At 36.9% G+C, this 12,928-nt stretch overlaps 1 protein-coding gene across 4 annotated transcripts in view; it reads right to left on the bottom strand.

Annotated features, from left to right (window-relative positions):
• Positions 1 to 12,928, bottom strand: part of GALK2 (galactokinase 2) — a 154,690-nt gene that overhangs the window by 120,267 nt on the left and 21,495 nt on the right. For 3 of the 4 annotated variants that reach the window (XM_005685796.3, XM_005685795.3, XM_013967150.2), the window contains exon 2: positions 2,409 to 2,497. The exons of the other annotated variant lie outside the window; for it this stretch is intronic. In XM_005685796.3, the coding sequence (XP_005685853.2) occupies positions 2,409 to 2,497 (89 nt within the window). The remainder of the gene's footprint in view (positions 1 to 2,408; positions 2,498 to 12,928) is intronic. 4 annotated transcript variants of the gene reach the window in all.

The following is a 12,928-nucleotide window of genomic DNA, read 5'->3' as shown; positions in this document are numbered from 1 at the left end:
TTCTACTTATTATTTCAGGCAGAAGTCTTTTGTTTCTACACTGATGTGTTCTTTAAAATAAGAAAATTAGGATTGTCTTTTTTAATGAATTGACAATGATGAGTGAACAATTCAAATGACAATTCAAAGTTGTCTTTCTCTCCAACTTCCTTCAAAACTACAATGTAGAACAGTGGTTCACAAATAGAAAATGCATATTTAAATAAGTAGAATTCTAGGGAGGTACCAGATTTTGTTGGGAATCCTACAGTGTGAATGACAGCCTTCTGAGAATGAAGACTCCTCCCTTTGCAAAAACTAATGGAACCCATCCTGGAGAACTGTTGGCAGGTAAGGAAAAAAACAGTGATTACATTTTGGACACTTTAACAAAAAATGTAATAATTCTTTTAATAAAGATTGAAATTCATTTCATCCCAAGAACTAATTAAATAACTATCTTAGAACATAATCCCCCTCCTTTTTTTAAAACGAGATAGTATTCATTGAGTAAGAATTACTTACTCAGGAAAATTGTTACTCCCCAAACTAAGCGAAACTTGGCTCTCCTCTGAGGATACTGATGCTTTGCAATTCTCGCTCAGTAGCACAGAGTTGGTGATAACCTCCTCCCACTCTGCTGTTTCCAAGACTTTTTCCTGTCCTGTGATTTGGAGATTCAAACCACAATTTCTCGTCTCCACCACATTCATCTCTGACTATCTTAGACATCTGCTCCTCTCTGAAGACCTTTGCATCTCATTCCACCCTCTCCATCCCAATCTTGTAAAACAACCCAGTCCAAGGCCCAAGCTTCATAATCCCTTGACCTCTGGAGAACTTGACCTCCTCTCTGCTTCAACTATCTTACTTCCATGGTCTTGATAAATCCAGTAATGACCATAGAACTCCTTATCACCTAGAACTTTTCTACCTATGGATTTTTGTTCCAAATATCACATTCCTTACTAAAACTTTCCAACGTGCCATTTCTCTTACTCAGTTTATCCTACTTAACCTGTTTTTCAGATTCAGTTCTTTGCCCTCTCTAGCCTATAGGCTCCTTCTTACCTTTATTTTTCTACCTAGCATATTTTCCAGGGTTCATTACTTCATCTACCCCTTCTGACAGTATTAGCAACTTCTTGATGTCATTGTTATTCTCTGTAACCTCTGTCCAAAACAAAACCCTAAAGCTAGATCAAATGTAGGCAACTTGGACTAGCTGAGAGGCAGTGGGGAAATGAACAAATCTGCAGATTGTTATTGCTACAATTCCATGGTCTCCAGCTCTAACCAGATCTCACTGTTACAAAGCAAACTTTTTCTTTTTTTCCAGTTATCTCCCTCTCCCATCCTTGACAAAGCTGTTTCAAACTTTCTGCCATCTCTTTAAATGTCCAACACCTCCAACCTTCCCCCAAACGGACTCCCTCAACCTTCTATACCAAAATTATACATTTATTTACATCAACCTGCATCCTTTTTTTCCCCACCTTCTGTTTAAAAAGACTCAAAGTGGCCCTCTTCCTATGCTGTAGATACCAACCCTTCTTGCCCTCTTGAGAATCCTTCTCTATCTCTTCTTTTCTCAGATATCTTTGATCTCTTTCTCTCCACTGACTTTACTCAATTCCCCTTTTCTACCTCATTTAACCGTGTTCAAATATCTCATATTTTTAAAATCCTCCATGTTTGCTTGAAAATCAGCTTTCCTGAGTTAATAATTGAAGCTACATTTTGGGTACACAGGAGTTCGTTATACTAGTTCAACTAACTTTTTTGTATGCTTATAAAAGAATCCACCTGCAATGTGGGAGACATGGGTTCGATCCCTGGGTTGGGAAGATCCCCTGGAGAAAGGAAAGGCTACCTACTCCAGTATTCTGGCCTGGAGAATTCCATGGACACAGTCTGTGGAGTCATAAAGAGTTGGACACGACTGAGCGACTTTCACTTTCACTTTCCAGTATAGAAAGTTTTCTTTTTAATCCTCCTTTGATTTGGAATTTTCTCAGTTCTCTTGATAAAACATATTCATTCTCCAGGCCACCACATTTTTAAAAGCAAGGGATTATTGGGCTTCCCTGTATTCTTCTAATCCAATGAATAAATGTAAAACCATCAAAATTATTCACTGTAGTCAAAAAACTCAACCTGCAACACAGAAAAATCTTTCTACCTCTCATGAAAATAATGGGAACAACCAGGTTTCAACAAACTTCTGAATTTTAAAAATGAATGGACAAAACTAACATCAATAAATGAATTGGGAAGGATGAAAATATAATATTTTCTTATGAAAAAGCTTAACTTGCCATAGTAGATACATGTGAAACATTCTATTTTTCCAGTTCTCCTGATATATTAACAAAAATTTGGATCTTATCAAAGGAGGAAAAAATTAAGAAAAAGAACTTTCTAAATACCTATTATATTGACTCTTCCTGGTGCTCGAACATAAAACTTGGGAATGGATCCAAACTTAGAATTAAACATCTCTTTTAGCTTCAGCAATCTGAAAACAAGAGTAGCATATTTCAAAATATGCAGATAGTAGAAAAACCTGTGATACACACACACACACACACAGACAAACACCACACACATATTTCATATACATCACCACTATTATCTTTAAAAATAATGAAAGCAAGCTATTTTACCGACACTTCTTTGAAAATCCCTGGATGAAACAATACTGTAACCCCCTAAGTGACACAGGAGTATAGCTAAGCACACAGAAGAGTAAAAAATTTAATACAGACATACACAAAGAAAAAACTTCTTTCCTTCAATTATGAAGAATATAACTTTCTGTATAATTTCTAAATAATATTCAGAGAAGAATCTCTTTATACTAAAAAATGTAGCATGGAGTAGTGTATCAGTTTTTTCACAAACTGGATGACTTAAGACAACAGAAATTTATTGTCTCTGAGTTCTAGAGACCAGCAGTCCAAAATCAGAGTTTGGCATCACCTCTGAAAACCTCTGAAACCTAGAGGGGAAAATCCTTCCCTGCCTCTTTTTAGTTTTTGATGGTGACCATCAGTCCTTGGCATTCCTTGGCTGGCAGCTGCATCACTCCAATGTCTGCTTATGTTATCACATGTAATTCCCTCTGTGTATCTCTATGTGTGACTGCTTTTCATTCTTATAAGACCATCAGACTTACTGGGTGTGTGTGTGTGTGTGTGTGTGTGTGTGTGTGTGTGTGTGTGTGTGTGTTAGTTGCTCAGTAACGTCCAACTATTTGCAACCTCATGGACCATAGCCCGCCAGGCTGCTCTGTCCATGGAATTTTCCAGGAAAGAGTACTGGAGGGGTAGCCATTCCCTTCTCCAGGGGATCTTCCTGACCCAGGGATTGAACCTGGGTCTTCTGCTTTTCAATTCAATATGACTTCATCTTAACTTGATTACATAAGTAAAGATGCTAGTTCAAATAAGGTCACATTCTGAGGTTCCAGGTAGACATGAATTAAGAGGGATGCTATTCAACCTAGTACAGTCAAATGAAAACTAAACTGGATATCACATCAGGAGACTACAATTTTAATTCCAATGGGGCTTCTACGTCAATGCTAAAGTTTGGAAAATCATTTTCCCTTAGATCCTCATCTGTAAGATTAGAAAATTTGAACTAGATATTCCTTATAGGTCCCTTCCAGATCAAAAATGCTTATATTTAATAATTTTATACTGTTAAATCATCTCAAGTCACTTCTATGAAGACCTACTACTGTTTGTAGTCCCGCAATACATTGTATCTGAGTAATAACAGCAAGACAGTAAATATCTAATAGACTTACCATATTCAAGACATTCATTAATTAAATAACTGATCATAAAAATCAGCTAGTTACGATAAACAAAATCATACCAAAAAATTTAAGAAAAGAGGAAATTTATTATAATGATAAAAAGATACACTGAATATTCTTGGAAGTTATTCAAGATGACCTTCTAGAACTGGGACAGCCATCAGAAACTCTATTTACTGATGGGTGGGGCTGTGTTTCCTCCCTGTTGATTGTTTGGTCTGGAGCCTGCAGGCTGTTGGGTGGGGCTAATGGTTGCCTCTGGGAGAGCTCACCATCAGGGTCCTTGATCCTGCAGTGAGCCACAGCTGCCCCCTGCCTCCAAAGGAGACCCTCCAATACTAGCAGGTAAGTCTGGCCCAGTACCCTATAGAGTCACTGCTTTTTTCCCTTCTGGGTCCTGGTGTGCAAAAGACCCTGTGTGTTCCCTCCAAGAGTGGAGTTTCTGTTTCCTCCAGGCTTGTGGAATTCCTGTGATCAAACCACACTGGCCTTCAAGCGCAGATTCTCTAGGGGTTCCTCTTCCTGTTGCTGGACCTCAAGGCTGGGAAGCCTGACATGGGGCTCATTCTTTCACTTCTGTGGGAGAATTTCTGTGGTATAATTGTGTTCCAGTTTGTGAGGCACCCACCCAGGAGGTATGGCATTAGATTTTATCACAATTATGCCCCTCCATCTTGTTGTGGCTTCTTCATTGTCTTGGATGTAGGGTATTTTTTGGTAGGTTCCAGGATTTTGGGAAATAGCTGTTTAGCAGTTAGTTGTGACCTTGGTGTTCTCATCAGAACAAGTAAGCTCACGTACTTCACCATCTCCATCTCAAGCTCTCCTGGGTCATCCAGGAAGCCAGAGCTGATGTTTGTTTTGTCTGTTTGTTTCTATTTATTTATTTATGTTTGGTTGTTCTGGATCTTTGCTGCTTTACACAGACTTTCTCTAGTTGCAGCAAGCAGGTGCTACTGTGGGTCGCAGTGTGTAAGCTTCTCATTACAGCAGCGACTCTTGCGGATGACAGGCTCTAGGCGCGCGGGCTTCCGTAGCTGCAGCTTGCAGACCCAGTGGCTGTGGCTCTTGGGATCTAGAGCATGGGCTCAACAGTTGTGGTACATGGGCTTAGTTGCTCTGCAGCATGTGGAATCTTCCTGGGCCAGGGATCAAACTCGTGTCCCCTGCATTGGCAGGCGGGTTCTTACCCACTGCACCAACAGGGAAGTCCCAGAACTGATGTTATAGTGGAATTTTCATCAGCATTCTGCATCCATTCAGATGCTAGCTTCTTGTATTTGTCCTACAGAGATGAAGAGTCTTTTAGTCATTTAAACCATCTCCACTACAGATGATCATTCAAGGATATAAAGTCTTCTTCCTTCTCATTGCTTCACTATTCCAGACTTCTATTATTTTCTGCGTGCATAAACTAGACAAACCACTAGCTAAGAAAATGGGGGCTAATAAAACACAAAACAAGAAATGACAAGGATGAGACAAAAGAAATTAAACAAAAGAAATTTTATAGGTCAAAAGAGGGACTTCCTTGGTGGTCCAGTGGCTAAGATTCTGTACTCCCAATGCAGGGAACAAGGGTTTGATCCCTGGTCAGAGAACTAAATCCTGTGTGCCACAACTAAAGATCCCACATGCTGCAAGTAAAACCTGGCATAGCCAAATAAATAAATAAATAATAAAAAGTACTTTGTAGAAAAGCCAAGTACTCTCTCTTTTGTCACCAACCAAACCACAGCACACCAGCTCCATCTCCTAACCACTGCAAAAACCTCATGCTAGTCTCTTTTCCTTGTTCTCTCAAGCCACTTGTGATCAATTTGGGTGGTCTGCTCCGCCCTCCCCAGAAAAGCTCATTATGTGAATAATAAACTTTTCATACCCTCTTCTTCATGCGGTATTACCAGTCTCAATATTCAAACCAAATTTGGGGGTGGGGGTCCATCCTGTTTCTGTGGGATAGCCACAATAGAAATCCTACAGAAAATGGATAATTTCCTAGGGAAATACAATTTATAAAAACAGATCCATTTCCATAGAATAAATAAATTCATCAAAGACCTACCGACACATATGCATTAAGCCCAGATATTTTATAAGAGAATTCTACCCAAGCATGATCATCAGATAGCCCATATGTTCCACAAGTTGTTCCAGAGCATGGAAAAATAAAGAAAAATGGTCTAATTCTTGTTATGAAGCAAGTGTAGCATGGATACCTAAACCAGATAAACATAGTCCAAGAAAACACAACTACAGACTAATGTCACTTTTGAATATTAATGCAAATGTAATTAATAAAAGATTAGTAAGTATAGGCAGCACATTAAGAAAATAGTTCAAGTGGAATTAACTCCAGGAATGCAAAGTTGAAAATATTAGGATAATCCATTAAAATAATATATCATATTAAATCTAAGAAGAAACAAATTATAGGACTACTTTCATAGATGCTAAAAAGTCATAAAATTCATTCCCAAAGGTGTTTATCTTTTTTCTTAATCATTTATTTATTTTTGGCTGCACTGGGTCTCTGTTGAAGCTTTCAGGCTTTCTCTAGTTGTGAGGAGCAGGGACCACTCTAATTATGGCTTGTGGGCTTTAGACTGCAGGCTCAGTAGTCGTGGTGCATAAGCTTAGTTACCCCACGACATGTGGAATCTTCCCTGGACCAGGGACTGAATCCAAGTCCCCTGCATTGGCAGGCAGATTCTTAACCACTGGATCACCAGGGAAGTCCCCAAAGGTGTTTATCTTAACGTGATTACATATATCTCAGTCTTGAATCCAAGAGCTAATGAGGAAATTCTAGAGACATTTCCACTAAGATCAAAAATAAGACAAAAATTTCCAGTCTCCACATCTAATCACACAGTACTGGAGATACAGGTAATGCAATTAGACACTTCAGTCCAGTCATTCAGCCGTGTCCAACTGTTTGTGACCGCATGGACTGCAGCACACTAGGCTTCCCTGTCCATCACCAACTCCTAGAGTTTGCTCAGGCTCATGTCCATCAAGTCAGTGACGCCATCCAACCGTCTCATCCTCTGTCGTCCCCTTCTCCTCCTGCCTTCAATCTTTCCCAGAATCAGGATCTTTTCCAAGGAGTCAGTTCTTCCAATCAAATGGCCAAAGTACTGGAGTTTCAGCTTCAGCAACAATCCTTCCAATGAATATTCACGATTGATTTCCTTTAGAATTGACTGGTTGGATCTCCTTGCAGTCCAAGAGACTCTCAAGAGTCTTCTCCAAAACCACAGTTCAAAAGCATCAATTCTTCAACCCTCAGCTTTCTTTATACTCCAACTCTCACATCCATACATGACTACTGGAAAAACCATAGCCTTGACTAGATGGACCTTTGTTCATAAAGTAATGATTCTGCTTTTTAATATGTTGTCTAGGTTGGTCATAGCTTTTCTTCCAAGGAGCAAGAGTCTTTTAATCTCATGGCTGCAGTCACCATCTGCAGTGATTTTGGAGCCCAAGAAAATAAAGTCTCTCACTGTTCCATTGTTTCACCATCTATTTGCCATGAAGTGATGGGACTGGATGCCATGATCTTAGTTTTCTGAATGTTGGGTTTTAAGCCAACTTTTTCATTCTCTTCTTTCACTTTCATCAAGAGGCTCTTTAGTTCTTCTACCATAAGGGTGGTGTCATCTGCATATCTAAGGTTATTGATATTTCTCCCAGCAGTCTTGATTCCAGCTTGTGCCTCATCCAGCCTGGCATTTCTCATGACGTACTCTGCATATAAGTTAAATAAGCAGGGTGACAATATACAGCCTTGATATACTCCTTTTCCTATTTGGAACCAGTCTGTTGTTCCATGTCCAGTTCTAACTGTTGCTTCCTGACCTGCATACAGATTTCTCAGGAGGCAAGTAAGGTGGTATTCCCATCTCTTGAACAATTTTCTACTGTTTGCTGTAATCTACACAGTCAAAGGCTTCGGCGTAATCAATAAAGCAGAAGTAGATGTTTTTCTGGAATTCTCTTGTTTTTTCTATGATCCAAAGGATGTTGGCAATTTGATCATTAGACAAGAGAAATAAATTAAAAATCAAAAAAGGAGTAAAACTATCTCTACCTGGAGACAATATAGTGGGATATCTAGAGAATTCCAGAGAACTAATGCTAAAACCAACTTAAATAATAAAAGAATTCACAAAGACAACAGAATATAAAATAAATATCCAAATATGAATACCCTTCCTATGCAAAAACAATCACCAGTTAGTACTACAATAGTAGAGCATACCTTATTCACAGCAACAAAAAAAACACCAAGTATTTAGGAATAAACTTAACAAGAAATATGCAAAATTTATTTAAGAAAAGCTTTAAACACTCCTGAAAGAGATAAAATAGTTTCAAAGAAATGGAAAGACATCCCTTGTTCTTGGATAAAATGACCCAACATCATAAGGATAATTATTCCCAAGTTAACTTATAAATTTAATGCAATCCTCCCAAAAAATACCAACAAGCTTTTCTTATAGAGATAGACAAATTTATATAAAAATTCAAACTAATTTGAAAATTTGTGGAAAACTAATATGCAGAAACAGTGGAGAAAACATTTTAAAAAAGAAACACTATCAGGAAGGAGTAGCCTACGAAACATTAAAACATACTATAAAGCTTCTGTAATGAAAACAGTGAAGCTTCAATACATATAGAGACAAGCAGACTTCACCAGAATAAAAGGTTCAGAGATAGATGCAAGTACATATAGAAATCTAGTCTGTGAGGAAACTGGCATCTCAAATCAAGACGCAAAGTAATAAACAATGCTAGTACAACTGGTAAAATTTTTGGAAAAGATAAAATTAGGTCCATCTTTTACACAAGAATAAACTCCAAGTGGATCAGGCACTAGGAAGAAATGAAAGTGAATTTCGGTATAACTCAACAAAGAGAAAAGTTTCTCTAACTATGACTCAAAATTCTGAGGCAACTTTTAAACTGACAGATTTGACTACAAAAGATTTTTAGAAACATTTACATGGCAGAAAATGTCATAATCAAAATCAAAAGAAAACTAGCAAACTAAGAGAATATATTTACAGCATATGTTACAGATATATTCTTTTTATTTTTTACAAAAACTCTGAAACCATAACACTCCTAGAACAGAACATAGGCAGGATATTCTTTGACATAAATCATAGCAATATATTTTTGAATTTGTCTCTTAAGGCAAAAGAAATAACAGCAAAAATAAATAAATAATATCTAATTAAACTTAAATGCTTTTGCACAGCAAAATAAATTATCAACAAAATGAAAAAACAACCTACTCAATGGGAGAAAATATTTGCAAATGAAATGACCAATAAAGAGTTAATATCCCACATACATAAACAGCTAATACAACTATATATCAAATGATAGTCCAATTAGAAAATCAGCAGAAAACCTGAATATATATTTTTTTCAAAAAAAGACACACAGATGGCCACCAGGCACATGAAAAGATTGTCAACATCACTAGTCATCAGAGAAATGCAAATCAAAACCACAATGAGATAACACCTCACCCCTATCAGAATGGCTATCGTCCAAAAGACACAAATGTTAGCAAGGATGTGGAGTAAACGGAATCACTGTACACTGTTGGTAGGAATGTAATTTGGCACAGCCACTATGGGAAAAAGTATGTAGGCTCCTCAAAGAAACTAAAAATACAACTACCACATAATCCAGAAATTTCACTGCTGGGTATATATCCAAAGAAAATGAAAACACTGATTCAAAGAGATACATGTACTCCCAATGTTCATAACAGCATTATTTACAATAACCAACATACAGAAAAAACCAAAATGTCCATTAATAGATGAATATGATGGATATATATATACACACCCAGTGGAATATTGCTCAGAAAAAGAACAAAAATGTGCCTTTTGCAACAATGTGGATAGACCTAGAGAGTATTATGCTTAGTGAAATAAGACAGAGAAAGACAAATACTCTATGTTATCACTTACATGTGGAATTTAAAAAGTAAAACAAGTGAATGTATATAACAAAGTATAAACAGACTCACAGATATAGAGAACAAGTAAGTGATTACCAATGGGGAGAAGGAAGCAAGGAGGAGCCATGGGATTAAGCAACATAAACTACTAAGTATAAAATAGATGAGCAACAAGGATATATTGTACAGCAAAGGGAAATACAGCTGATTATTTAGTAATAACTTTAAATGGAATATAATCTATAAAAATATTGAATCACTGTTGTACACCTAAAACAAATATAACATTGTAAATCAACTACAGTTTTAAAAACTCAAAAACTGAAGTGAAAAATGAACAAAAACCTGATAGAAAAATGTATGAAAGAACAGAAAATTCATAAATGAACCTTAAGCACATGAAATTAGAGATATGCAAATTAAAACTACACCATGATACTATAAGACTGGTGAATATTAAAAAGTAACAACACACTCTGTTGGTGAGGTTCTGTGGAAAGAGGTACTGGGTTGGGAATGCAAAGCAGGACAACACATTTGAAGGTGAATTGGGCAAAACTTTGTATCTAACAAAAATACATTGGCACTAAATTTAGCCAACAAGCCTATGTGAAAAATTTACCCTAAAGGTATTCTCCAGCAATATGAAAATACATATTCATGAGATTACTCATTACAGAATTGTTGTAACTGCAAAACACTAGAAACAACCTGCGTGTATGCATGCTAAATTGCTTCTGACAAGTCTGACTCTTTGCAATCCCATGGACTATAGCCCACCACGCTACTCTGTGCAAGGAATTGTCCAGGCGAGAACAGTGGAATGAGTTGCCGTTTCCTCCTCCAGAGGATCTTCCCTACCCAGGGATCGAACCCTCCTCTCTTACATATTCCTGCACTGGCAGGCAGGTTCTTTACCACTAATGCCCCTGGGAAGACAAGGTATGGTCTATTTACAAAATGAAGTGATATGAAACTATTAAAAAAGAATATAGCTTCTAGAAATTTTTATCAAGTGATTGTCATAAAATTTCGTTACAAGAAAGAAGCAAAGTGAAGCACTGAGATGGCTTCTTCCAGTGAGTCGACTCTTCGCATGAGGCGGCCGAAGTACTGGAGAGACTTGACTCACCAGAAAAGACTCTGATGCTGGGAGGGATTGGGGGCAGGAGGAGAAGGGGACGACAGAGGATGAGATGGCCGGATGGCATCACCGACTCGATGAACATGAGTTTGGGTAAACTCCGGCAGTTGGTGATGGACAGGGAGGCCTGGCGTGCTGCAATTCATGGGGTCGCAAAGAGTCAGACACAACTAAGCGACTGAACTGAACTGAACTGACCCAAACTGAGGAGTTAAAATTCCCCATCCCTGCTCGACTTTGACAGGATAGAGAAACAGAAAAGAGAAACATACAAAGTAGTTGAAAATAATCCCCTTAACAAGACCCAGAAAAGACTATGTGTTAGTCCTGTAAGACCTTTAAAAAAAATTTTTTTTTCATAAATGGTTCTAATAGAAGTGGTGGAAAGCCTTCCCATCCAATTTTGGGAATAGTATAACACTTCTACTGACACAAATAGCCCCCAAAAGCAAACTATAGGCTACTCTCACTTGTTAAAATGGTATTTAAAAATCTAAATAAAATATTGGTAAATTTAATCCAATATATATTATTTTATAATATATGTGACCAGAGCTTTTTCCAGGAATATGAAGTAGTACTAGGAACTATGTTGATTAAATGTACTATTCTAACATAATAAAAAGGGAAAAAACTCGATAACTCCATGATCTCAAAATAAGCAGATACATATGTATATATATATATGTATGTATATATAGGTCTTCCTTGATAGCTCAGTTGGTAAAGAAACAGCCTGCAATGCAGGAGACCCCAGTTCGATTCCTGGGTCGGTAAGAGCCCTTGGAGAAGGGGTAGCTCCATGATCTCAAAATATGCAGATATATATATATACACACACACACATATATATATACATATACTTATGTATATATAGGGTTTCCCTGATAGCTCAATTGATAAGGAATCCACCTGCAATGCAAGAGACCCTGGTTCAATTCCTGGGTTGGGAAGATCCCCTGGAGAAGGGATAGGCTACCCATTCCAGTATTACTGGTCTTCCCTTGTGGTTCAGCTGGTAAAGAATCCACCTGCAATCTGGGAGACGTGGTTCAGTCCCTGGGTTGGGAAGATCCCCTGGAGAAGGGAAAGGCTACCCACTCCAGTGTAATTCAATAGACATTCTCGAGTTTTTAACAAAAGGTTAAATTTAAAAGAAAATAGCTCTTGACATACTAGAAAAAAAGATAATGTCCTTAATTTAATCAAGGCTACTTTCCAGAAATAGCAAACATCACATATTTGATGACAAAAATATTAGAAGCTTTCCCATTAAAATCAAAATCAAGACAAGGACACTATCATTCAACACTGTAACACACTACATAAAATATAAAGTGTCTATACAACGAAAACATGAAGTAAAAGGAAAATTGCTAAACTGGGAATAATACACCTAAAACATATAAAACACCATACGGGTTTATTCAAAAATATTTATTCAAAACATACATACATACATAAAGAGTTTCTAAAAACTAACTAGAATCAGACAATCTAATAACATCTTTTTTGGGTGTGGCAGGGCCATTTGGCAGCAACTATTAAATTTTCATTTTATTTTTTGAAACTATCAAAATTTTAAATGTTTATTACCTTTGACCTAGGTTCCATTTTCATGAACAAGCTTAAGGAAAAATAAAAAATGCTTAAGGATAAATATATAAAGAATTTTACTGCAGCAATATTTGTGAGTGAAAAATTGGAAACTTCAATGTATACTCTAATAATTGAGTGGTTAAATAGACATATGAGTACTATGAAATAGTCATTAAAAAATAAAATATATCTTTATAGAGTGATACATCAGAATCTCTAAGAAATATTATTAAGTGGAAAAAAGTAAATTAAAAAAAATGAAATATGAGTCTACTTATACGAATATAATACAATTTTTATAAAAATGTTAACAATAATATTATAAAGATACAATGATACCAAAAGGATACCATGATATTACAAGGAAACAAAACAAACCAAACTTCTA

This window comes from Capra hircus, chromosome 10 (genome assembly GCF_001704415.2).
Source record: "Capra hircus breed San Clemente chromosome 10, ASM170441v1, whole genome shotgun sequence".
Taxonomy (NCBI): domain Eukaryota; kingdom Metazoa; phylum Chordata; class Mammalia; order Artiodactyla; family Bovidae; genus Capra; species Capra hircus.
Note: the sequence above shows the minus strand (reverse complement) of the source record. Positions and strands in the feature narration are given on the sequence as shown.